We start from the raw sequence: 24,074 nt of genomic DNA, 5'->3' as shown, positions 1-24,074 counted from the left end.
AGGTATTGGGAAGTACTTTTGCAAGTAATCACAAAGCATTTTGTAGATAGCACTCACTGTACTATGTACAATGTACAAGAGCAATGGAGCAAAGGAACATTTAGTGTAATTGATGGGTTTCCAGGCAAGGAGGCTGCCTGGATGGCATAGAGCTCCTTAAGGTCACAATGAGGTAGATTGTGAGGTCAAATCCATCTTATAATACTAGTAAAGCATTCAATAGTCTTATTACAGCAGGGTAAATGCTGTCCTGCCAGGACATCCATTTAGAACAGAAGTGAAGAGGTATTTCTTTAACCAGAGGGTGGTGAATCTGTGGAATTTATTGCTACAAATGGCTGTGGAGGCTAAGTCATTGGATATATTTAAAACAGAGGTTGTTAGGTTCTTGATTAGTAAGCGAGTCAAAGGTTCACAACAATGATTCTGGGAATGAAAGGGTTTGATGGCTCTGGGCCTGTACTTACTGGAGTTTAGAAGAATGAGGGCTTACCTCAGGAAAACTATCAATCATTGAAAGGCCTAGATAGAGTGGATGTGGAGAAGATGTTTCCTATATTCAGAGAGTCTAAGGCAAGAGGGCACAGCCTTAAAATAGAAGGACACCTATTTAGAACAGAAATGAAGAGGAATTTTCTCAGCCAGAGGCTAGTGAATCTGTGGAATTCATTACCATGGATAGTGGTGGAGGCCAAGTCATTGGGTATATTTAAGGTGGACAGATTCTTGATGATTACAGTCGTCAAAGGTTACGGGGAGTAGGCAGGAGAATGGGGTTGAGAGGGATAATAAATCAGCCATGATGGAATGGCAAAGCAGACCTGATGCTGCTCCTATGTCTTATGGTCTAAAGTGCTGGAGGAACCCAATGGGTCAGGCATTTTCCAGTATTTTGTACATTGAAGCAGGACAGGTGAGGCATAGTCACCAAAGTTTGACTGATGAAACCTGGATGAACACAATAGGTGAAAATCAAAGGAGAGGTGACATTCCAATAAAGCAAGAGGGGAATGAAAAATATTTGAATTGATTGAGAAGTATGAAATGATTGAGGAATTCATTTCTGTGAAAAGACCTTATAAAGATGGCAAGGCTTTGGTAAGGGGAGAGGGGATTTACTAGAATAGTACCAGGGCTAAAGGGTTTCAATTGTACAGAAAGATCAGATCAACTAGGATCATTGCCCTTAATTTAAAAGGGGTTACAGAGAAATTTAATGGTTCAAGATCATAAAGGGTAAACTAAATTAATTGTAGAAAAGCCAGAGGCAAGAGAAGGAAATGTTATAACATGCAATAGACTATTTAAGAGGTTGAAAATTAAGTGAAATTTTGCAAGACCAGGCGATGCTGCTCTGATTGCACAAATCTTTCAAAGAATCCACAAAGGAACAAGAGATTGAATGTGCCATAAGATTCCATGATTCAATTAGAGTTATAGAATCATAGAGTCAAACAGCACCACAACACAGATAGATAGATAGATAGATAGATAGATAGATAGATACTTTATTCATCCCCAAGGGGAAATTCAACATTTTTCCAGTGCCCCATACACTTATTGTAGCAAAACTAATTACATAAGTATTTAACTCAATATAAATATGATATGCATCTAAAATCACCCTCCCTTTAATAAATAGCTTTTAAAAAGTTCTTAAATAGTTACTAAAGTGCATTGAGTGGTAACTTAAGCTCAGTCCTAACCCCGGCACTTTAACATGTCTTGCCCCTGGTGGTTGAATTGTAGAGCTGAATGGCGTTGGGGAGTAATGATCTCTTCATCCTGTCTGAGGAGCATTGCATTGACAGCAACCTGCCGCTGAAGCTGCTTCTCTGTCTCTGGATGGTGCTGTGCAGAGGATGTTCAGGGTTTTCCATGATTGACCGTAGCCTACTCAGCGCCCTCCGCTCTGCCACCGATGTCATACTCTCCAGTTCTGTGCCCACGACAGAGCCCGCCTTCCTTACCAGCTTATTAAGACGTGAGGCGTCCCTCTTCTTAATGCTGCCTCCCCAGCACACCACCACAAAGAAGAGGGCACTCTCCACAACTGACCGATAGAACATCTTCAGCATCTCACTACAAACATTGAATGACTCCAGCCTTCTGAGGAAGTACAGTCGTCTCTGTGCTTTCCTGCACAGGGCATCTGTGCTGGCAGTCCAGTCTAGCTTCTTGTCTAACTGCACTCCCAGATACTTGTATGTCTTAACCTGCTCCACACATTCTCCATTAATGATCATTGAAGCCCATTGGCCCATCTAGTCTGCGGCAAAATACTTTTCTGGTTAGTCCTGCCAATCTGCACCTGGACCATAGCCTATATCCCCCTCCCAGTCAAGTACCTATCCAAGCTTCTCAAATTAGTGTCTAAAAATTGGTTGTGAAAGGTGCTCAGCAAATGCAAGCTTTTTTAAAAATTAAATGGTTGAGGAAGTCTCCACAATAAGTTATAAGATTTATGGACAGATTGATTTATGTTAAACATGCCCAGTCATGTGGCTCCCAGTACTCTGGCCCTTGAGGCACAGTCCTATATTCTTATGATTAAGCTAGCAATTTGAAGTCGGCTGATAGTAGCTTCCTGGTATAATTTGTGAGTAAATTCTAAATCACAGTACTGAGGTTTATTCATCAATTATGGAAATTGGCAGTTTAAAACTCCTTTAGGTAACTCTCAAGAGAATCTTTTGAGCCACATTGGACTAATGACTTGGGACCAAGATGGAGTAAACATTCTTAAAGAATAACCTTGGGCAGCATGGCAGTATAGCAGTTAGTATAATGCTTTACAGCGCCAGTTGTAAGATCGGTGTTTTGTCTGTATGGGGTTTGTACATTGTCCATGTGATTGTGTGGGTTCCAGTTTCCTCCCACATTCCAAAGGCATACCATTTATTGTTAGTAAGTTGTGGGCATGCTATGTTGCTGCCAAAACTGTGGTGACACTCACAATCCTCGCTGATCTGATTTGATGTAAATAATGCATTTCATAAAATGTTTTGATGTAGATGTGACAAATAAAAATAATCTTAATCTGAATAACACTAGCATTAGTTAGTGTATTAAATATCAAGCTATTCCAAAAACTCACCTGTATTTGAGTTTCTGAGTTTTAAGCTGAATGTTCTTTAATATTATGTGTTTGGTAGATTCAATTCCCAGGTCCCAATCCAACCATTCCAAATGCTCCAACACCTCAATACCAAAAAAGTTTGATTTGACTCCTTTTTTAGTTCTCTTCCTTCCAGAGACTTCAGTACTGGTAACATCAGGAATATGCCACTGCAAACAAGTCAAAGGTACAGAGTTAATAAGATGCTAAGATGGAATTTAATGCAGACAAGTGTGAGGTATTACACTGTGGGAGGACAAACAAAAGTAGAACTTACACAATTAACGATAAGACACTGAAGAGTGTGGAAGAACAGAGGTATTTGGGAATACAATTCCATAATCTCTTGAAAGTAGTGTCATAGGTGGATAGGGTTATAAAGAGAGCTTTTGGCACACAGGCCTTCATAAATCAAATTACTGAGTACAGCAGTTGGAATGATATATTAAAGTTGTATATGTTGCTGGTGAGGCCAAATTTGAAGCATTGTGTGCAGTTCTGGCCATCTAGCTACAGGAAAGATATTAATAAGATTGAAAGAGTGCAAAGAAATTTTTCAATAATGTTGCTGTGACTTGAGGACCTGAGTTACAGGGAAAGGTTGAATAAGTTATTCGCCTAGAGCAGGGTTTCTCAACCGTGGTTCCTCAGAACACTAGGGTTCTATGAGAGGTCGCTAGAGGTTCCACGAGAGATCATAATTAAAAGAAAATAAACATTTTTTCTGAACGCATGATGCTAGCACTCGCAGTGGTTGGCAGTGGCCAAGCAGCCCCATTAAAAATCTTGTTAGAGCTCTCTCAACCCAGTATGCAGTGCACAACAGGACCTTGCTTACTTGGTTGAATCCATTCTCAATTTTTGACATGAGATAGAGGAGGCCATTGATAATTACTGAGAGTTGCATTGCACAGAGGGGAGGATGGTAGGCTGATACTGGTGAGCACTGTATTGCACGGAGGGGAGGACGGTAGGCTGATCAGGAGCATGAAGTATATTTTCCGAGCATTGAATGGATTCACTCAACTTGGGCTGTGACGTCAGCCTCTCCCTCCCGAATTACCTTCCCAACTTTCCCTTACATTCTGCTGACTGACTTATGGGAGCAAACAAATTCTACCAGTGTAGTAGAAATCTGGAGGGAAATTTTCATTCTGAAGACAGTCCAAGGTGGCGATTTTTAAGGAGGAGGTGTGAGATGGAAGAGAAGGATTCTAGGCCTAGACCTACGGACAATTCTGATAAAGTTAATGATGAAGAATTACAATCTTCTGAGTCATTTCACAATGGGCACAAAAAAGTCCATCTTTACAATGAAAGCTACTTATCAATAGGTTTTACATGGACTGGGGATCCGAGTTGTCCTGTTCCACTGTGCCCAGTCTGTGGCAAACAACTTACAACTGTAGCAATGGCTCCAGCAAAATTGAAAAGACACTGAACTACAAATCACAGCTGTATGACATGTAAAAGTTCTGATTATTTTAAATGACAATTGGAATCTTAAAACAAACAGATTAAAGCTTTTGAAAATAAAGTCATAGTCAGTAAAAAACTTTAGGAAGCAAGTTATTTAGTAGCTTTAATACCAGTTCACTCGAGAAAGCTTCAAAAACTGTGTGAAAACCAATCTCCTGCTACATACAGAAATCTGGTGGCTTAGCAGGGGAAGAGTTCTCAACAGGGTGTTTGAGCTGAAAGTAAACTTCAGGAGTATTTTCAAGAACATAGTAGGCCAGATTTTGCTGAATGCTTTGAAGATGAAGAATGGCTACAGAAACTAGCCTACTTAACAAACATTTTTCATCATATGAATCAGTTGAACAAGTCTCTGCAAGGTCCTGGAGAAAATGTTTTGACTTAAGTGACAATATCCTTGGAATTAAAAGGAAACTGAGTGTTTGGAAAAACATGTTGCAAAAGGACATCTTAAAATGCTTCCACTGCTTCTTGGGCTTGAGAGTGAGGAAGGATATTAGAAAATCCTGAGTCTTACTAAAAACACCGAGAAGAACTGCAGAACAAAATTGAACAGTATTTTTCCTCCCTTTCAACACAAGTGTATGACTGGGTGAGGAGCCTTTTCTCGGAATCTTCTGCTCAGACTGAGAACTTCACTTTGAGAGAAGAGGAAGAACTTTGTGAGCTGCACTCTAATCATGCATTCATGATGAGATTTATTGACCTGCCCCTGACAAGTTCTGGATTTCTGTGAAAGAAGAGTATCCTGTTATACATAGGAAAGCAATAAATATTTTGTTGCAGTTTTCATCTTCTTACATGTGTGAGCAAGCTTTTTCTTGTTTAACAAGCATCAAAAACAAGGATAGAAATCCTCTCATTTCAGTTGATGGTGAAATCCATGTGCGCTTATCTCAAGCTCGACCCAGAATTGAGAAATTTATTGTTTGTTGCCCTCTGAGATTTTAAAAGTTATGAAGGGGAAAGTGAGATTAATTTACAGAAAGGTAAGCTAAAATTTCATTCTTTACTCAAAAAAGTATTGAGAATTATTTTTAGATTATTATATCTACAACTTACTGATCACGTTAACATACTATGAGCTATAGATATAATAATTTTTATGAAGAGGTTCCCTGAGACCTGAAGATTATTTCAAGGGTCCCAGGGCAATTATTTCCAGAGAAAGGCTGGCCTAGTGTGTAGGAGCTTGGATAGAAGTATGCAAAATTATAAGGGGTAAATGCAAGCAGGCTTTTTCCACTGAGGTTTTGTGAGACTAGAACTAAGGGTGAAAGGTGAAGTGATCAAGAGGAACATGAGGGCAAACTTTCTCACTTAGGATGGTGACAGTGTGAAATAAGATGCCAGTGGAAGTGGTAGGTGCAGGCTTGATTTCAAAATTTACTATTTAAATTTAAATATTATTCAATATTTAAGATTTTATAAGTGCATGGATGGAAAGGGTATGGAGGGCTCTGGTCTGGGTGCAAATCAATGAGACTAGGCAGAATAATAATGCATTGATTGTGTTAGCAGTCACAGCCAAGTTCATCCATTGCCAAGCCCTCTCCAGTTTGAAGATGTCTCAGAGTGCAGTGCTGTCACAGCCTTTATCTGAGGCATTTTATCTCACATGCTGCATTGTGGGGAGCTGCAGTAGTCACAGCCAGCTCCCTAATCTCTTCCATTTAAAATACTTCACTCACAAGTTAGATTTTAACCCATTACTCTCCCTGAAGTCCTTATACACCATGTTCTCCCATGAATGCTGATCCTCAAGTTTTATCACTCTCCTTGGTAACCCCGCTTCCTAAACCGTTTCCTAATCCATGAGCCTAGCACATCAGAAGACAAATGGGTTTCTTGACATAGCTACTTAGGCCTCATCGGCTCCTGCTGACACGGACACAAACTAAAGCGCAACTAATCATTCGCTAAGCTTCTATCAACCACACCTCGGTCAGGACAGCCACATTTTTAAATCACTGAGCTCTTTTGTTCCAAAGACTTGTTTTTCCTACGTTCCACATGGAGATAGAAATTAAATCCATTCGAAGTGAAAACATAGCCTAATTCTGCTCCTATGTCTTATGGACATACTTATCCTGTTTCCACTTAAGTATTTGGCTCAGCCACCTGAATTCCACATACTCATGATAGTCAATAAGTTTCTCTTAAATTTATTATAAAGTGTAATAACCATTTTATATTCATAGCTCCAGTTATTGACTATTGCGCACTGAAAACATCCTGACATCTACAGTGTGAAGCTCTTTATCATTTTAAACATTATCATCAGTCGTCCTTCAGCTTCCTTTGAGCAAAGTTGTGCCAGCATGACTGATTCTACATGATGACTGCAGACTCTCGGTCCGAGTATCAACTAAGTTTTTTTCTTCCTCTCATAAAAATAATACAAGCTAATATTAAATAAATCACTTACTTTACTATATGATGTCCTGGCCAGCTCTTGAAAAGGGATAGACTTCAGGGAATACGTGGAGGCCAACATGCTTAAAAACTGTCAGAACAAAAAAGAAGACTATCAAAGGGTGAATATGTTTACAGTGAAGCAATAAATTAATGAGAGTCCAAGTCAGAAGAAGTACTATATTAATTCATTGCAATCTCCACATCACTTCATCATCTCCCAGGATGAGCAATTTCTTTGCTGGTTATGAAAAGGGATGCAGAAGGCAGAGTTGATTAGAGTAGAGGAGCAATTAAATTTATCAGAATTGGAGAAGGTTGCAGAGAGTCTTTTGGAAAGATATGGAGTAATTGAGGGTTAAATATTGAAAGACCTAAATAGAGTGATAGTGGAGAAAATGTTTCCTGTTTTTGGGGAGTCAAGGACCAGAGGACAGAGCCTCAGAATAGAAGGGCATCTCTATAGAACAAAAATGAGGAGACATTTCTTTAGCCAGAGGATGATGACACTGTGGAATTCATTACCACAGACAGCTGTGAAGGCCAAGTCATTGGGTATATTGAAAGTGGTTGATAGATAATTGATCAGTAAGGGTGTTAAAGGTTACAGGGAGAAAACAAAAAAAAATGGGTTTGAGAGGGATAATAAATCAGCCATGGGAAACACACTAGATGGGTCAAATGGCCTAATTCTATTCCTATGTCTTGTGGTCTTAATTGTTCATATTGCTCCACTATTTCACATCCAGTTTAATTTAAGTATCAGTTCTACCTCTTCCTATTTCCATAAGACCATAAAATTTAGGACCAGAATTAGGCTAGTTGGCCGATTGAGTCTGCTCTGCCTTTTCATGATTGATGATTCATTATCCCTCTCAACCCTATTCTCCTGCCTTCACCCTGTAACCAATCATGTCCTGACTAATCAAGAATCTATCAACCATCTTTTTAAATATACTTAATGACTTGGCCTCGACAACCATCTGTGGCAATTAATTCCACACATTCACTATCCTCTGGCTAAAGAAATTCCTTCTCATCTCTGTTCTAAAGGGATATCCTTCTATTATGAAGCTCTGACCTCTGGTCTTAGTCTCTCCCGCTATAGGAAGCATCCTTTCCACATCCACTCTATTTAGGCCTTTCAATATTTGATAGGTTTCAATAAGATTCCCCCCAATTCTTCTAAACTCCAGTGAGTACTGGCCCAGAGCCAACTAACACTCCTCATATGTTAACCTTTCATTCTTGGAATGCTCTCGTGAGCCCCTCTTCAATGCCAACACAAATTTTCTTAGACACTTAATTACTTACCACCTATTATGCTAGTGGTGTTTAGGATAGCAACGAAGGTCCTCATTGTCCATACCATCACACCCAGGTATAAAAGGGTTCTTCATTGCTGTTTCCATAACAATTTTTGTTGACCATTCAGGGTTGTTAGCCCTGAGCTGAACCCATGAACCTGGAGGACCGGTAAACCACTCTTAGTCTGACTTCTACCCTTTGACCTGTTTTGCACAAGACCCTGACTCCAGCCAACATAGCTCTCCAGGTCATTGAGGCATACAAGCCTCCAAACCCGACAATAATGTTGTGGTCCTCTTGGAGGTTTCTTAGATAAGGGGCCGAAAACTGCTCAAGGTACTCCAAGAGCAGCCTGACCGTTGCCTTATACTCTAGCTTTTACATTCTAATCTCAAAATGAATACTAACATTGCATTTGCTTTCTTAACCACCAATTCAGCCTGCAAGTTAACTTTCAGGGAATTCTGCACGAGGACTCTCAAGTCCTCTTGCACTTCTGATTTCTGAATTTTCTCCCTATTTAATAAAAGGAAACTTTGAGAGGGGAGTTAATCTTGTAAAGGAATTAAATAAGCAATGTCAATTCAGATATCTGCCTTTCACCTCTTCAGATTTCCATTTACCAAAATGAAATATTACAGTTATGACAACTTCAAATACTTAATTTACGTTAAGATTTGAGGCCTATTGCAATCATGTACACTAATTGAATTCAGATTTCTCAGAATATTCACCACTTATCTCCATACCTAAAAGACAAGTCTGGAGTTTTTAAATTAATTGCATGTTGCAAATATTCAAAAAAAAACAAGTAACAACCTTCAATTATTCAAAGCAAAGTGCTTTGTTGAGAAATGTGGCACCAAATTTATATACAGTACAAAGCCCCACTAAGTGAACATGGCACAGTCTATATGGATGATTATGGTTCAGTGACAAATGTTGTCCATTTCTCTAACAGCATTAAAACTTCATTTTTAATGCCCTCAAGTTTGTTCTTGAGTATTTTCTGAACAAAAATCTAATGTTTAAGAAAGGTAATGGTCCATTTAATTTAAGAAACAGGTACTTCAAAATGAATAATTTAACACAAAAAATTATCATTGGGACATCAATTTTCAATGTTAGCAAGAGTAAATCATATTAGCAACTATTTCTGAAACAGACACATACCTATCAGAGAAGAGCTCGTTTACAGAGTCTTTAGAAACACCACATCTTGATTGGACCCTATACTGAACAACGTATTCATCGGGTGATACTTTGTAAAGTTGCTGTTACTGAGGAACGTGGCATTCTGCAGGAAGATCTAAAGCAGTGCTTCTTCGTCTAGATTGCTTTCTCTATAGCGTTGAAAGTCAAGGTGGCTCTGAGACTCCTCACTACGGGATCACTCCAAGTGGCTGAAGCTAAATAGGGCCCTGTTTTCCAACATGCTGCTCACAAAACAGGTCACTCAGACACTATATTCACAAAGAAATTCCTCCATCAACTTAGACCTCAGGGAGGACAAAATTACACCTCAGCAGGCACTAAGACTTGCAGGTAATGCTGGCTTAATATATATGCACACAACTGTTGCCTACACATGTCCCACAAGGGCTCTCCAAATTACTTTAACATATAGGAAAGCTTTTCACTCCCTTTATACGTAAGTTGTTTTGAATCACAAGAACAATTGCCACTAATGAACCAGGATTGTGGTGGAAAATTCCATAAGTTTCCTCAAGAAGAATTTTCATTGCCTGCATCAATCCAGGCGCATCTCACAGCAAATGACATGTAGATTGCTGTCATTGCTGTCTTGAAAACTAAATACAACAGATGGTACCTGAGAATAGCAGAAAACTCAGATCTATAAGGCAGAGCATCAAGAGCATGAGGTTGGGTATTATCCCTACCCAGCAGCAAATTCTCATCTTTCAATTAAGCAGAGGCAGGCTCTTTCTGCATGGATCTTAAGAGACTACCTGGTAGACAGATAAGGAGCTTGCAAATCTCTGCAAACCAGCACCAATCTCCACATTCTAATCGTTACCACCAACACAAAATACCAGATCAGACCAGGGTGACCAGATGATTGATAATCCTTCACACACATCCCTCTGACCCTGGTCATTTTCTCTTCTTTTCTTCCCCCTACTATCAGATAAAAGATATACATGTCTGAAAGCATGTACAACTAGGTTCAAGGACAGTTTCTATCCTGCTGTATAAGACTTTTGAATGGATCACTTGTACAATAAAATGGACTGATTAAGTCCTCATGGCCTTGCACCTTATTGACTGCTTGCAGCATACTTTCTCTGTTTTGCTTTTCTCTTGTAGTACCTCATTGTACTGATGTGATGAATTGATGACATGTAAAATAAAATTTTTCACTGCACCTCAGTATATGTGACAATGGTAAACCATTTGCCATATTACCAATCTTTGTGAGCAAACCTAGTTCTACAACTCTGAAATCTCTCCCTCCTCCAGTTCTACTCTTTTCTACATTGTACTATCATTAACAGCTATCCTTTTCAGCTCCAATCTTGGCAATTCTCTCCTTAACCTCTCCACTCTCATCCCTTCTTTAAGATGGTAAATTGTTAAGTAGGTGAATTGGTTTAATAGTCACATGTACTGAGGTACAGTGAAAAACTTGTCTTGTATACCACCCATACAGATCAATTCATTACTATGGTGCATTGATGTACAATGTAAAACTAACAGAATGCAGAATGCAGGAGCAACAAGGCAGAGTAGTGGTCAGCGTATCGCTTTCTAGTGCCAATAATCAATGATCAGTTTCAATTCCCAGTGCTGCCTGCAAGGAATTTGTACATTCTCTCCATGACCGTGTGGGTTTCCTTAGATATTCTGGATTCATCCCACATTCCAAAGACGTATGGCTCGGATTAGCGAGTTGTGGACATGTTATGTTGGTGTCAGAAACGTGGTTACTTTGGGCTGCCCAAAACAATTTTCGCAAATTCGTTTTTATACAAATAACACCTTCATTATATCACATACACATTTAATGTTTCAATATTTTGATGCAAATAAAGCTAATGTTAAAGTGTTACAGATACAGAGAAAATGCAGGGCAGATAGACAATAGGGGGTAATCATGTATCAAGTTTAAGAGTCCTTCTTATCATACTAAGGAATCAACAGTACATGCTTTCAGGCTTTTGTATCTCCTGCCCAATGGAAGAGGGTGGAGAAGTCCAGGATAGGCAAGATCCTGTGAGTGTGAGGTGTAGACAGAGTTGTGATGGGGAGACTGCTTTCAATGAGGTTCTGAGCTGCATCCACAATTCTCTGCACTTTCTACAGTCATGGGCAAAGCACTTGCCATAGCAAGCTGTGATTCAACCCAAAAACCAGGACATGCCCTCTTCTCATTACTACCACCACAAAGGAGATATAGGAGCCTGAAGACACACATTCAATGTTTTAGTAATAGCTGCTCCGCCATCAGATTTCTGAACACACAGTTAACCAACCCATGAAAACCAACTCACTAATTTTGGTGTTTCTGCACTACTTATTTAATAAAATTTTATATATAGTTCTTAATGTAATTTATAGTAGTTTTCATGTATGGCACTGTACAGCTGCCAAAAAAAACAATTTCATGACATACACCAGTGATGATAACTTGATTCTGATTCTAAACCATCTGGATGCACTGTTTTCTTTGATGAACTGATAAAAATTGGTCAAAGTCAAATGGGACATGCTGAATTTCTTTAGCCTCCTGAAGAAGTAGAGGCACTGGTGAGCGTTCTTTGTCATAGTATCAATGTGTTGGACCAGCAAAGGGTATCAGTGATATTCACTCCTAGGAACTTGAAACTCCCGATCTTCTTGACCCCAGCACTGTTGATGTAAACAGGAACATATGCACTGCCCCCATTCCTGAAGTCAATCACCAGCTCTTTTGGTAAAAAATTAAAGATAGCGTGCAGTCCGGAAAGGCAGGCAGGTGATGGGACTTAGTTGCAGCCAACAGGCTGAGTATCAGATCATGAGGGATGCAGAATCAGAAAGGATAGCAAATACGGTAATCAAGGTGTTGTAACTAAATGTGCGTAATATAAGAAATAAAGGTGGATGATCTTGTTGCAATATTACAGATTGCCAGGTATGATGCGGTGGCCATCCCTGAATCATGGCTGAAGTATGATTGTAGTTGGGAGCTGAATTCCAAGGTTACATGTTATATCAGAGGGATAGGAAGGTAGGCAGAGAGGGTGGTGTGGCTCTACTGGTAAAGAATGGCATCAAATCTGTAGAAAGATGTGACATAGGATTGGAAGATGTTGAATCCTTGTGGGTTGAGTTAAGAAACTGCAAGGGTAAAAGGACATTGATGGCAGTTATATACAGGCCTCCCAACAGTGGCTGGGAGGTGGACCACAGGAAATAGAAAAGGCGAGTCAAAAGGGCAATGGTATGGTAGTCATGGGAGATTTTTTAACATGCAGGTCAATTGGGAAAATCACGTTGGTAATGGAGCTCTAGAGTGAGTTTGTTGAATGCCTAAGAGATAGCTTTTTAGAGCAGTTTGTTGTTGAGCCCACTAAGGGATCAGCTATACTGGATTGGGTGTTATATAATGAACAGGAGGCAATTAGGGAGTTTAAGATAAAAAAAAACCCCCGTAGGAATCAGTGATCACAAAATGATTGTGTTCAACTTGAAATCTGATAGGAAGAAAATAAAGTCTGATGTAGCAGTATTTCGGTGGAGTAAGGGAAATTACAGTGGTATGAGAGAGGAGTTGGCCAAAATAAATAGGAAGGAGCTGCTGGCAGGGATGTCAGAAGAGCAGCAATGGTGTACACTTCTGGGGAAAATGAGGAAGGTGCATGTATTCCAAAAATGAAAAAATACTCAAATGGCAAAAAAGTAAAACAATCGCTGACAAGGGAAGTCAAAGGCATTGTAAAAGCAAAAAAAAAGGTGTACAACTAAGCAAAAATTAGTGGGAAGATAGAGGCTTGGGAGGTTTTTAAAAACCTACAGAGAGTAACTAAAAAAAATCATTAGAAGGGAAAAGATTAAATATGAAAGCAAGCTAGCAAATAATATCAAAGTGGATAGTAAAAGTTTTTTCAAGTACGTTAAAAATAAAAGAGAAATGAGAGTGGATATAGGACCGCTAGAAAATGAAGTGGGAGAAGTAATAACAGGGGAAAAGGAGATGGCTGATGAACAAGTATTTTTATCAGTCTTCACTGTGGAGGTCACTAGTGGTATGCCTGATGTTGTAGTGTGTGAAGGAAGTGAGTGGGTGCTGTCACAAGACAGAAGGTGCTCAAACAGCTGAAAGACCTAAAGGTACATAAGCCAGCGGGACCAGATGAACTGCATCCCAGGGTTCTGAAAGAGGTAGTGTTATAGATAGTGGTGGCATTAGAAATGATCTTTCAGAAATCATTGAATTCTGGCATGGTGCCAGAGGACTAGAAAATTCCAGACGTCACTCCACTCTTAAGAAAGGAGGAAGGCAACAGAAAGAAAATTATAGACCATTTAGCCTGCCTCAGTGGTTGGGAGGATGTTAGAGTCAATTGTAAAGGATGAGGTGATGGAGTACCTGGTGACACAGGACAAGATATACAAAGTCAGCATGGTTTCCTTCAGGGAAAATCCTGCCTGATGAACCTTTCAGAATTATTTGAGGAGATTACAAATAGGATAGATAAAGAGGATGCAGTGGATGTTGTATATTTGGACATTCAGAAGGCCTTTGACAAGGTGCCACACATATGAGGCTGCTTACCAAGTTAAGAGCCCATAGTATTACAGGAAAGTTACTAACATTTTTAAAACATTGGCTGATTGGTAGAAAGCAGCAAGTGGAAATAAAAGGATCCTTTTCTGGTTCGCTGCCAGTGACTAGTGCTGTTCCACAGGTGTCGGTGTTGGGACAACTTTTTTTAATGCTGTATGTAAATGATTTAGATGATGGAATAAATGGCTTTGTTGCCAAGTTTGCAGATGATACGAAGATTGGTGGAGGGGCAGGGAGTGCTGAAGAAACAGATCAGATGCAGAAAGACTTAGACAGATTAGGAGAACGGGCAAGAAAGTGGCAAATGAAATACAATGTTGGAAAATGCATGGTCATGCACTTTGGTAGTAGAAATGTGCAGACTATTTTCTAAATAGGGAGAAAATCCAGAAATCTGACATGCAGAGGGACTTGGGAGTCCTTGTGCAAAACACCCTGAAAGTTAACTTGCAGGTTGAGGCAGTGGTGAGGAGGTCAAATGCCATGTTAGCATTCATTTCAAGAAGTCTGGAATACAAAAGCAAGGACGTGATGCTGAGGCTTTATAAGGCACTGGTGAGACCTCACCTTGAGTATTGTGAACAGTTTTGGGACCCTCAGATGTGAACACAGCAGATGTGAAAAGGATGTTTCCCATGGTGGAGAATCTAGGACAAGAGGTCACAGCCTCAGGATAGAGAAGCACCTTTTCAAAACAGAGATGCAGAGAAATTTCTTTAGCCAAAGGGTGGTGAATTTGTGGAATTTATTGCCACATGAAGCTGTAGAGTCCAGGTTGTTGGGTGTATTTAAGGCAGAGATTGATAGGTTCTTGATTGGACATAGCATCAAACTTTACAGGAAGAAGGCCGGGAACTGGGGTTGAGGAAGAGAAAGGAAAAGGTATCAGCCATGATTGAATGGCGAAGCAGACTCAATGGGCCAGATAGCCTAATTCTGCTCTTATGTCTTATGGTCTTTGTTTTTGTTAACATTGTGAGAAAGATTGTTATCATGACACCATGTCACTAGCCTCCCTATCTCCTTCCTATACTTCAAATCATCTTTATTTGTGATGCGGCCCACTACAGACCTGTAGTTGAAGTTAGAGCAGAATTTTGCCACACAGTTGTGAGCACACAGGGGCTAGAGTAAGGCACTGAGGACACAGCCCTGTCAGGCACCTATGTTGAATCTATTGGTCATGAAGTCAAGGATACTGGTGTAAAATGAGGCGTTGATCTGAGGTACAGTAGTATGGAGATAAATCTAGAATCATGTCATCTTTACAACATAGAAGGACACTGACCCAGCCTTTTATTCTTGACCGGCTTTTATTCTCTAGGGTGCAGTTAGTTCTGTACCTCAATTTTTCCTCACCACTATTCTGTTCCCCTTATCAAACAACTTATCCAGTTCCTTTCTGAACATCATTGAATCTGTTTTCACCACCTTGAGGCAATGTATTCTAGATCAAATCACTTATTGCAAGAAGATGGGTCTCCTCCTGTTGAGTTTGTTAAATGTCTTGGGATGTTTTCTCACATTAAAGTACAACATAAATCCAAGCAATTGTTGATGCTGGCATCACAAACTACTCTGTGTAATAATGTATTCTGTGATGTTGAATATAGTTTTCCAGTAATGATAAATAGACAACAACCTCCACCATCTTCTACTTCTGATTATGAACCTGGCTGTTCTAAAAATCTTTTACTGTTATCATCACAGGGACAAACTGCAGACATGAGGTGATTTCTACTGATGTCCAATCTTGATGGTACACACAATCATAGGAACAGGAGAGCGGAATTCATCCCAATAAACCTGCTCCGCCATTAATTAGTTTGTGAATTACCCATATCTTAAAGTTATAGTATCTTTTAGAAAATAGTAATTCATGGCACAACAGGACACTGTTTGACTGATCATATTAATGTCAGAAGAAATCCCACTCTGACATCCTACCCAGGCAACAAACTGTCAGGCCTGCGACCACTGACACCTCACAGCCTGCACCTGCAGGCATCTCCCAGTCTCCACTCAGCTAATAGGATTCACCTGCCATTCATTCCAGACTCATCACCTGCAGCTTATTTAACCTAGTTCTCATCCACAGCCCTTTGTCACTCATCAAACCAGCCAACCTCAACCAGTCACTCCTAGCCTTCATTCTCCCTGTCTAAATTTACCTTGGTGCTGGTTGTGTTTAGTTTTTGTTCTCTCTTGTTTTGTGGCCCCCTTGTGGCTTGTTATTTTGCAGCCTACTGTTAAAGTTATCACTTATTGCTAAATCGCTGCACTGCTTTTGAGTCAAGCCTCCACTGCACTTCCTGATACAAACAACCTGTTAAAGGAACTCACCAGGTAGAACGGCATCTGTACGAGGAAAGAGAACCCAAATGCAGGGTTTCTATCAGAAACATCAATTGTTCCTAGATAGACTGGATAGCCAGAGACATTTTTCCCCAGGTAGAAATGGCTAATACAAGGGTGCATAATTTTAAATGATTGTAAAAAAGTAGAGTTGTAGCTGTGTGGAACGAGCTTCCAGTAGAAATGGAAGAGGCAGGTTCGATTTTGTCATTTAAAAAAAAATTGGATAGGTATATGGACAGGAAAGGAATGGAGGGTTATGGGCTGAGTGCAGGTAGGTGGGACTAGGTGAGAGTAAGCGTTCAGCATGGACTAGAAGGACGGAGATGGCCTGTTTCTGTGCTGTAATTGTTATATGGTTATAAGAGGGGATGTTAGAGGCAAGTTCTTTACACAGAATGGTGACTGCATGAAATGCGTTGCCAGGGGTAGCCATAGGGGTATATAAGAATCCTTTAAATAGGCACATAGATGAAAGAAAAATGTAGGGTTATGTAGGAATGATGGGTTAGATTGAACTTAGCTTAGATTAAAAGGTTGATATAACTTTATGAGCCGAAGGGCCTGGACTGTGCTGAGGTGTTCTATGTTCCTTTCCTCACACAGATTTTGCTCAACCTGCTGAGATGTTCCACCAGATTGCTTATTATACCAGATTCCAGTATCTGCAGTATCTTGTGTGATGCAACCCAAGCATTAAGTCCATGACTTTGTAACTCCTTGTTATACAATGCTCATCCAGATAATTTTGATCAAGTTCAAGTTTATTGTCATCTATAGGTACATACAACCAAATGAAACAATGTTGCTCTGGAAAACAGTGTATTCACAAAACATGTATCACACAGCATATAAGCCAAAATATTACCATAATTACTGTAAATTAATACAATTCAAAATGCATATAATGCACATCACAGGTAAACAGTAAACAGCTCACTGTTCTGGTGACGAGGTCTCAGAGGTGGCAGGGTGTTCATTAGACTCACAGGTTGAGGGAAGAAACTGTTACCCATTCTGACAGTCCTCGTCTTGGTGCTGCTGTTATTCCTTCTTGACAGTAGTGTGTCGACAAGATGGTGAGATGGGTGATAGGGATCCTCAAAAATGCTTCAGGCCCTTCATATACAATGCTCCTGGTAAATGTCACAAACAGGGAAGAGGGAGACCCTAGTGGTCCTCTTGGCAGTCTTTCCTGTATATAATTGTTTCTGTCTTTACCATGCCTGTAGGCAGTGAGGTCCAGATTACCACCTCTGCACCTTATTTCCACCCTATTGCCCTTTGTTCTATAACCCTTAGCATACTTAACCAACAAAAAAAGCTATCAATCTCAGCTTTCACGTTTTTATTGCCTAGCTTCAGGAGCATGGGTCACATATTAACAAATTAACTTTTTTTTGTTACACTCCTTTTTCAGACTCCCCAATGGTGTATTCTAATTCCAGAATGCATAATGGCTTGGTATAGTAACTACTCTACATGTGACTGCAGGAAACTACAGATAGTTATGGACACAGCTCAGCACAGCACAGAAATCAGCCTTCCCCATGAGCTCTGTCTATACTTCTCACTGTGCAGTAAAGCAACCAACATAATCAAAGACTCCACCCAGCCCAGATATTCTCTCTCCTCTCCCATCGGGCAGAAGATTTAAAAGCTTGAAAGCGCATATCACCAGGCTCAAGGCTTCAATCCCACTGTTATCAGACTATCGAACACACCTCTTGTACGATAAGATGGACTTTTGGTCTCACAGTCTACCTCAATATGATCTTGTACTTCATCATTTACCTGAACTTTTTCAGTAGCTTTTACACTACATTTTGCTTTGTATTGTTTCACTTTATTCTGGCTCAAAGCACTGTGTAATTGTGGTGAACTACATATACCTGTCTGGACATGCCCCTCTGCTGACTGCTCCAGTGGCTCCTCCCACAGACCCCTGTATAAAGGCGATTGGAGGCACTGCTCCTCCCTCAGTCTCCAAGATGTGTGGTGGTCCCTTGCTGCTAATCGTCGTCTCTTGCAGTTAATAAAAGCCTATCTTTTGCCTCCCGTCTCTGAGAGTTATTGATGGTGCATCAGTAATGTTGCAATCTTTAAAAACAGTATACACGACCAGTTCTTCTTTGTATCTTAGTACATGTGACAATAATAAACTAATACCAATGACCAATATTGTTCCATTAAATTTTAACATCACCCCTCAATATTCTGTATCATATATTGGGTGGCACAGTACCGTAGCAGTTAGCGCAATCATTTTATAGTGCCAGCAATCACTGGTCAGGGTTCAATTCGTGCCACTGTCTGTAAGGAGTTTATATGTTCTCTCCAAAACCACATGGGCTTCTTCCAGATGTTTGGGTTTCATCACACATTCCAAAGGCATACAATTACAGTTAGTAAGTTGTAAGCATGCTGTGTTGGCCCAGAAGCATGGCAACACTTGCGGGTCGGCACCAGCACAATCCTTGGACCGGCACAAAACAACGCATTTCACTGTATGATGTACATGTGACCAACAGAACTAATCTTTAGCTATACACATAAAATGGTCAAGGAACGTAGCAGGTCAGACAGCATCCATGGAAATTAATAAACAGTCGATATTTTGGACTGAGACCCTTCAACAGGCCTAGAGTTAATCTTTAGGTCTTTTTACCTTTAACTCAATCTGCCTGCCCGGTTCCACATCCCAACAATAGTCTTGCATCTGCTGTATTTAACTGACTGCATACTGTTCACTCTCTCAAGGAGAAGTGGGGTGTTATGATGAGAAGCGATGTCGGCGTTTCAGGCCAAGACCCTTCATCAGGACTAACTGAAAGGAAAGATACTAAGAGATTTGAAAGTAGTGGGGGGAGGGGGAAATGCAAAATGATAGGAGAAGACCGGAGGGGGTGGGATGAAGCTAAGAGCTGGAAAGGTGATTGGCAAAAATGATACAGAGCTGAAGATCATGGGACGGGAGGCCTCGGGAGAAAGAAAGGGGGAGGGAGCACCAGAGGGAGATGGAGAACAGCAGAGTAATGAGCAGAGAGAGAAAGAAAAAAAAAGGCAGGGGGAAAAAAAACTAAATATATCAGGGATGGGGTAAGAAGGGGAGGAGGGGCATTAACAGAAGTTAGAGAAGTCAATGTTCATGCCATCAGGTTGGAGGCTACCCAACCAGTATGTAAGGTGTTGTTCCTCCAACCTGAGTGTGGCTTCATCTTGACAGTAGAGGAGACAATGGATAGACATATCAGAATGGGAATGGGACGTGGAATTAAAATGTGTGGCCTCTGGGAGATCCTGCTTTCTCTGGCGGACAGAGCATAGGTGTGCAGCGAAACATTCTCCCTGTCTGCATCAGGTCTCACCAATATAAAGGCCACACCGGGAGCACCAGACACAGTATACCACACCAGCCAACTCACAGGTGAAGTGTCGCCTCACCTGGAAGGACTGTCTGGGGCCCTGAATGGTGGTGAGGGAGGAAGTGCAAGGGCAGGTATAGCACTTGTTCCGTTTACAAGGATAAGTGGCAGGAGGGAGATCGGTGGGAAGGGATGGGGGGAATGCCGTGTTCCACCAGCATTTTGTGTGTGTTGTTTGAATTTCCAGCATCTGCAGATTTCCTCGTGTCCGGGGTGTTATGATTCCAGGTTTCCAGACACAGGCCAGATGACAAAGAAAGAAGTGAACCAGAAAACCTGGCAATCAGAAAAAATAGCAAAAAAAAAACTAACAATAATATTGTGACCTTTTAGTTAACTGCATTTATAATCGAGATGATGTTGTCCTTTAAATTACGCGGCGAGTAAGGCACTTTCCTATTATCCGACTGATGGAATAATATAGTACTGAACATCAGGCCCAGAATTTATTACAATCTCACAACTCTTATCCTATTCCCCATTTACTTAAGTGGAATTGCTACATATGGTAAATGCAAAACCAATAATTCTGATTAGGTTAAAACATTGCAATCTGCTCATATTATGCTAATGACTTTCTCCCATTGATTAAATAGCAGGTATAAATATTGTTGGGGAGTGAACTTGGCATTTAGAGTTCTGTTATAAGCGAAAGGTTTATGACAACTTCACTGAGTATTTACTGGAATATTTGTGCAGAGAATAATGATATCACAAGTGACCCTCTGCAAGAGTCCTCCATTTAAGGAATTCTGTAATCATGTCATTGATGCATGATGGAGCAGGTGTAGGTTTGCTACTCTTTACACTAAACCAGAAACTGACCAACATTGGATGATAAACACAAGATTCTGAAGATGCTGGAAATCCAGAGCAACACACAAAACACTGAAGAATCTCAGCAGGTCAGGCAACATTAGTGGAAGAGAATAAACATTCAATATTTTGGGCCAAGACACTTCATCAAGACTAGAAAGTAAGGGGGAAGATGCCAGAATAAGAAGGTGGGAGGAAGGGATGAAGTACAAGCTAGAAAGTGAAAGGTGAAGTCAGGTGGGCAGGGGAGGGGTGGGGATTGATGTAAAAAGCTGGGATGTGATAGGTGGAAAAGGTAAAGGGCTAAAAAAGAAGAAATCTTGGATTCTTCTTTGATCATGCCTGAAGAAATAATTTGTGTGCCGAACTTATGTATGGACTCATACATAGAAACATAGAAAACTTACAGCACAATACAGGCTTTTTGGCCTACAATGCTGTGCTGAACATGTACATACTTTAGAAATTACCTCGGGTTACCCAAAGCCCTCTATTTTTCTAAGCTCCATGCACCCCAGGAGTCTCTTAAAAGACCCTATCGTATCCGCCTCTACTACCGTTGCCGGCAGCCCATTCCACACACTCACCACTTCCTGTGTAAAAATCTTACCCCTGACATCTCCTCGGTACCTACTTCCAAGCACCTTAAAACTATGCCCTCTCGTATTAGCCATTTCAGCCCTGGGAAAAAGCCTCTGACTATCCACATGATCAATGCCTCTCATCATCTTATACACCTCTATCAGGTCACATCTCATCCTCCGTCACTCCAAGAAGAAAAGGCTGAGTTCACTCAACCCATTCTCATAAGGCATGGTCCCCAATCCAAGTAACATCCTTGTAAATCTCCTCCACCCTTTCTATAGCTTCCACATCCTTCCTTTAGTGAAGTGACCAGAACTGAGCACAGTACTCCAAGTGAGGTCTGGCCAGGGTCCTATATAGCTGTAACATTACCTCTTGGCTCTTGAACTCAATCCCACATATAGGTCTGACATTGGTGCCAGTACTGGCAGGGAGGAGGTAGAGGTGATGGATTAAGAGCAAATCATTGCCATTTCACAATACTGACTTAAATTCAATTAGCAGGCTCAATTTCTCTTACAATGAATTGGCGAATGATCTGATAGATAAGCAGCTCTTAGGAACTACACCATTTTCTGGACAAAAAACAAATGAAAAAGATGCTAGCTGTCATGGGTTAAGGATGAAAGGTGCATTGTTTAAGGGGAACGTGAGGGTGAACTTCTCTCAGAAGGTGGTGAGAGCGCAGAACAAGCAAAGTGATGGATGTAGGTTCACTTTCAATATTTACGAGAAAATTGGATGGCAGGGATGTGGAGGGTATGGTCTGGATGTAGATGGATGGGAGTAGGCAGTTTAAGAATTCAGCATGGATTAGGTGGGCCAAAGGGCCTGTTTTTGTGCTGTAGTGTTCTATGGATCTAACACTATGCAGGGACAGACCATACAATTCAATAAAGTCATGATCAATCTTTTACCTCAGGGCCATATCCCTGAAAGATATAACAATGGTTTTGCGATCTCCTGAGAACAATTTCAACTTGCCCTAGAGAGCTGAATCAAGAAACATTGTCTGTGATTAAGGAGGGTAATTCAACATTAAAATGTGAAAGTACCAAGCTGCCTTTTGTTGGCGTGAGATATTTCACAGTATGTGCCATCATGTTTATCACTTTTTACTCTTTTTTGCATTAATTTATTTTTTATACATTTCCTTATTGTAATTTATAATATTTTTAATGTCTTGCATTGTACTGCTGCCACAAAACAGCAACATTCACAATATATGTCAATGATAATAAATCCAATTTCTGGTTCTGATTTTTCAACTCAAAATATCTTATGCCATGACCTGGGGGAATGGAAAACTGATGATATGTCAAACTCAAAATAGCAGATAGTGCCATACTGTATGTAATGTTCTGAAGAGTAAAACTAGCAACAAAAATCAGATCACACTAAAGGCTCTAATAATTATCTATTTACAAGAATGAAACTAAACACTAATTTTTGGAAAAGCAACACCTCACGTTCCATCTATGTAGCCTCCAAACTGAAGGCAACAACATTGATTTCTTCAGCTTCTGGTACTTTCCCCTCCCCTTTGCCACTTCTTCAACTCCCACCAGGCCACGTGGCTTCATTTTAACCTCCATTTTCCCTGTCCCAGCTACTTTAAACTCTTGTCCCAATGTCCCTGTCCAATCTTCTTGTCCTCCTTCCTTTGCTTCCAATTCCAATTGCCTCATAACCCATTGCCACATGCCCATCCAATTGCCACATGCCCATCCCACTGCCCCAGTCCCTCCCTCCATAGCCTCATCTATCTACCCCATTTTCCTCTGACATGTTGCCCAGTTGTCTACTCCAATCCTCCTGACCTATTTCCCAAAAGCCCCTGCCCCACGGTCAAACAGTTGCTCTAATTTGTGATTTGCCCAATACCATAGCCCCATTGCCCCAATCTGCTCCAGTGCCTAAATCTCCTATCCCGCTACCCAAACAAATGCCCCAACTTTCCTTCCCTACTGCCCTAATCCCCCATTCCCCCTCCACTGCCCTAAGCTTCCCCGATTTCCCAATCCTACCTCTCCATTGGCACCTCTCCTACAGCACTGCCCCAGTCCTCACTCTCCAGTGACCCCTTTCCTACTCCACTGTCCGTATCCCCTTCTCCTATTACTCCAATCCTCACTCCCTATTGGCCAAATAATGTCCCCATTGCCTCTCTCATTCCCCTATCCCCCAATCCTCCCTCCCCTTGGCACCTCTCCTATCCCACTGCCCCAGTCCTCACTCTCCAGTGACCCCTTTCCTACTCCACTGTCCGTATCCCCTTCTCCTATTACTCCAATCCTCACTCCCTATTGGCCAAATAATGTCCCCATTGCCTCTCTCATTCCCCTATCCCCCAATCCTCCCTCCCCTTGGCACCTCTCCTATCCCACTGCCCCAGTCCTCACTCCCCAGTGACCCCTCTCCTTCCCTATTGCCCTAATATTCCCTCCCTCAGGATGCCCAGCTCGGCACCACTCACCTCTCTGTCGCCGCCACACCGAGCTTTACAACCCGCGTTCAGCCGCCGGTCGCCATGGCAACTGCCGGCGTCTCGCGCCGCTGCCCCTGGCAACGGACGGAAGCCGGTTTTCGAAGGACACGGATTCCAAACAAGGAAGAGCGCAGAGCGTGGGATTTTGAGTAATAGATTCAAGATTGTTTCATGTAATTTCCTGTACACCAGCGCGTGGAAGACGAAATAATTGTCGCTCCGGATCCGATGAAGCGCAAAAAAAGCCCAAGATAAGAAACAAAATAACGAAACGCACACAATAAATATAAACAC

General features: G+C 41.0%; 1 protein-coding gene across 4 annotated transcripts in view; it reads right to left on the bottom strand.

Annotated features, from left to right (window-relative positions):
* Positions 1-23,817, bottom strand: part of cfap65 (cilia and flagella associated protein 65) — a 210,152-nt gene extending 186,335 nt beyond the window's left edge. For all 4 annotated transcript variants that reach the window (XM_059967610.1, XM_059967611.1, XM_059967612.1 and 1 more), the window contains exons 1-3: positions 23,769-23,817; positions 7,026-7,103; positions 3,098-3,288 (exon numbers count right to left, since the gene is read on the bottom strand). In XM_059967610.1, coding sequence (XP_059823593.1) covers positions 3,098-3,288; positions 7,026-7,094 — 260 coding nt within the window. In that variant the 5' untranslated portion in view covers positions 7,095-7,103; positions 23,769-23,817. The remainder of the gene's footprint in view (positions 1-3,097; positions 3,289-7,025; positions 7,104-23,768) is intronic.
* Positions 23,818-24,074: the final 257 nt, after the last annotated feature.

This window comes from Hypanus sabinus, chromosome 4 (genome assembly GCF_030144855.1).
Source record: "Hypanus sabinus isolate sHypSab1 chromosome 4, sHypSab1.hap1, whole genome shotgun sequence".
NCBI classification, from domain to species: domain Eukaryota; kingdom Metazoa; phylum Chordata; class Chondrichthyes; order Myliobatiformes; family Dasyatidae; genus Hypanus; species Hypanus sabinus.
Note: the sequence above shows the minus strand (reverse complement) of the source record. Positions and strands in the feature narration are given on the sequence as shown.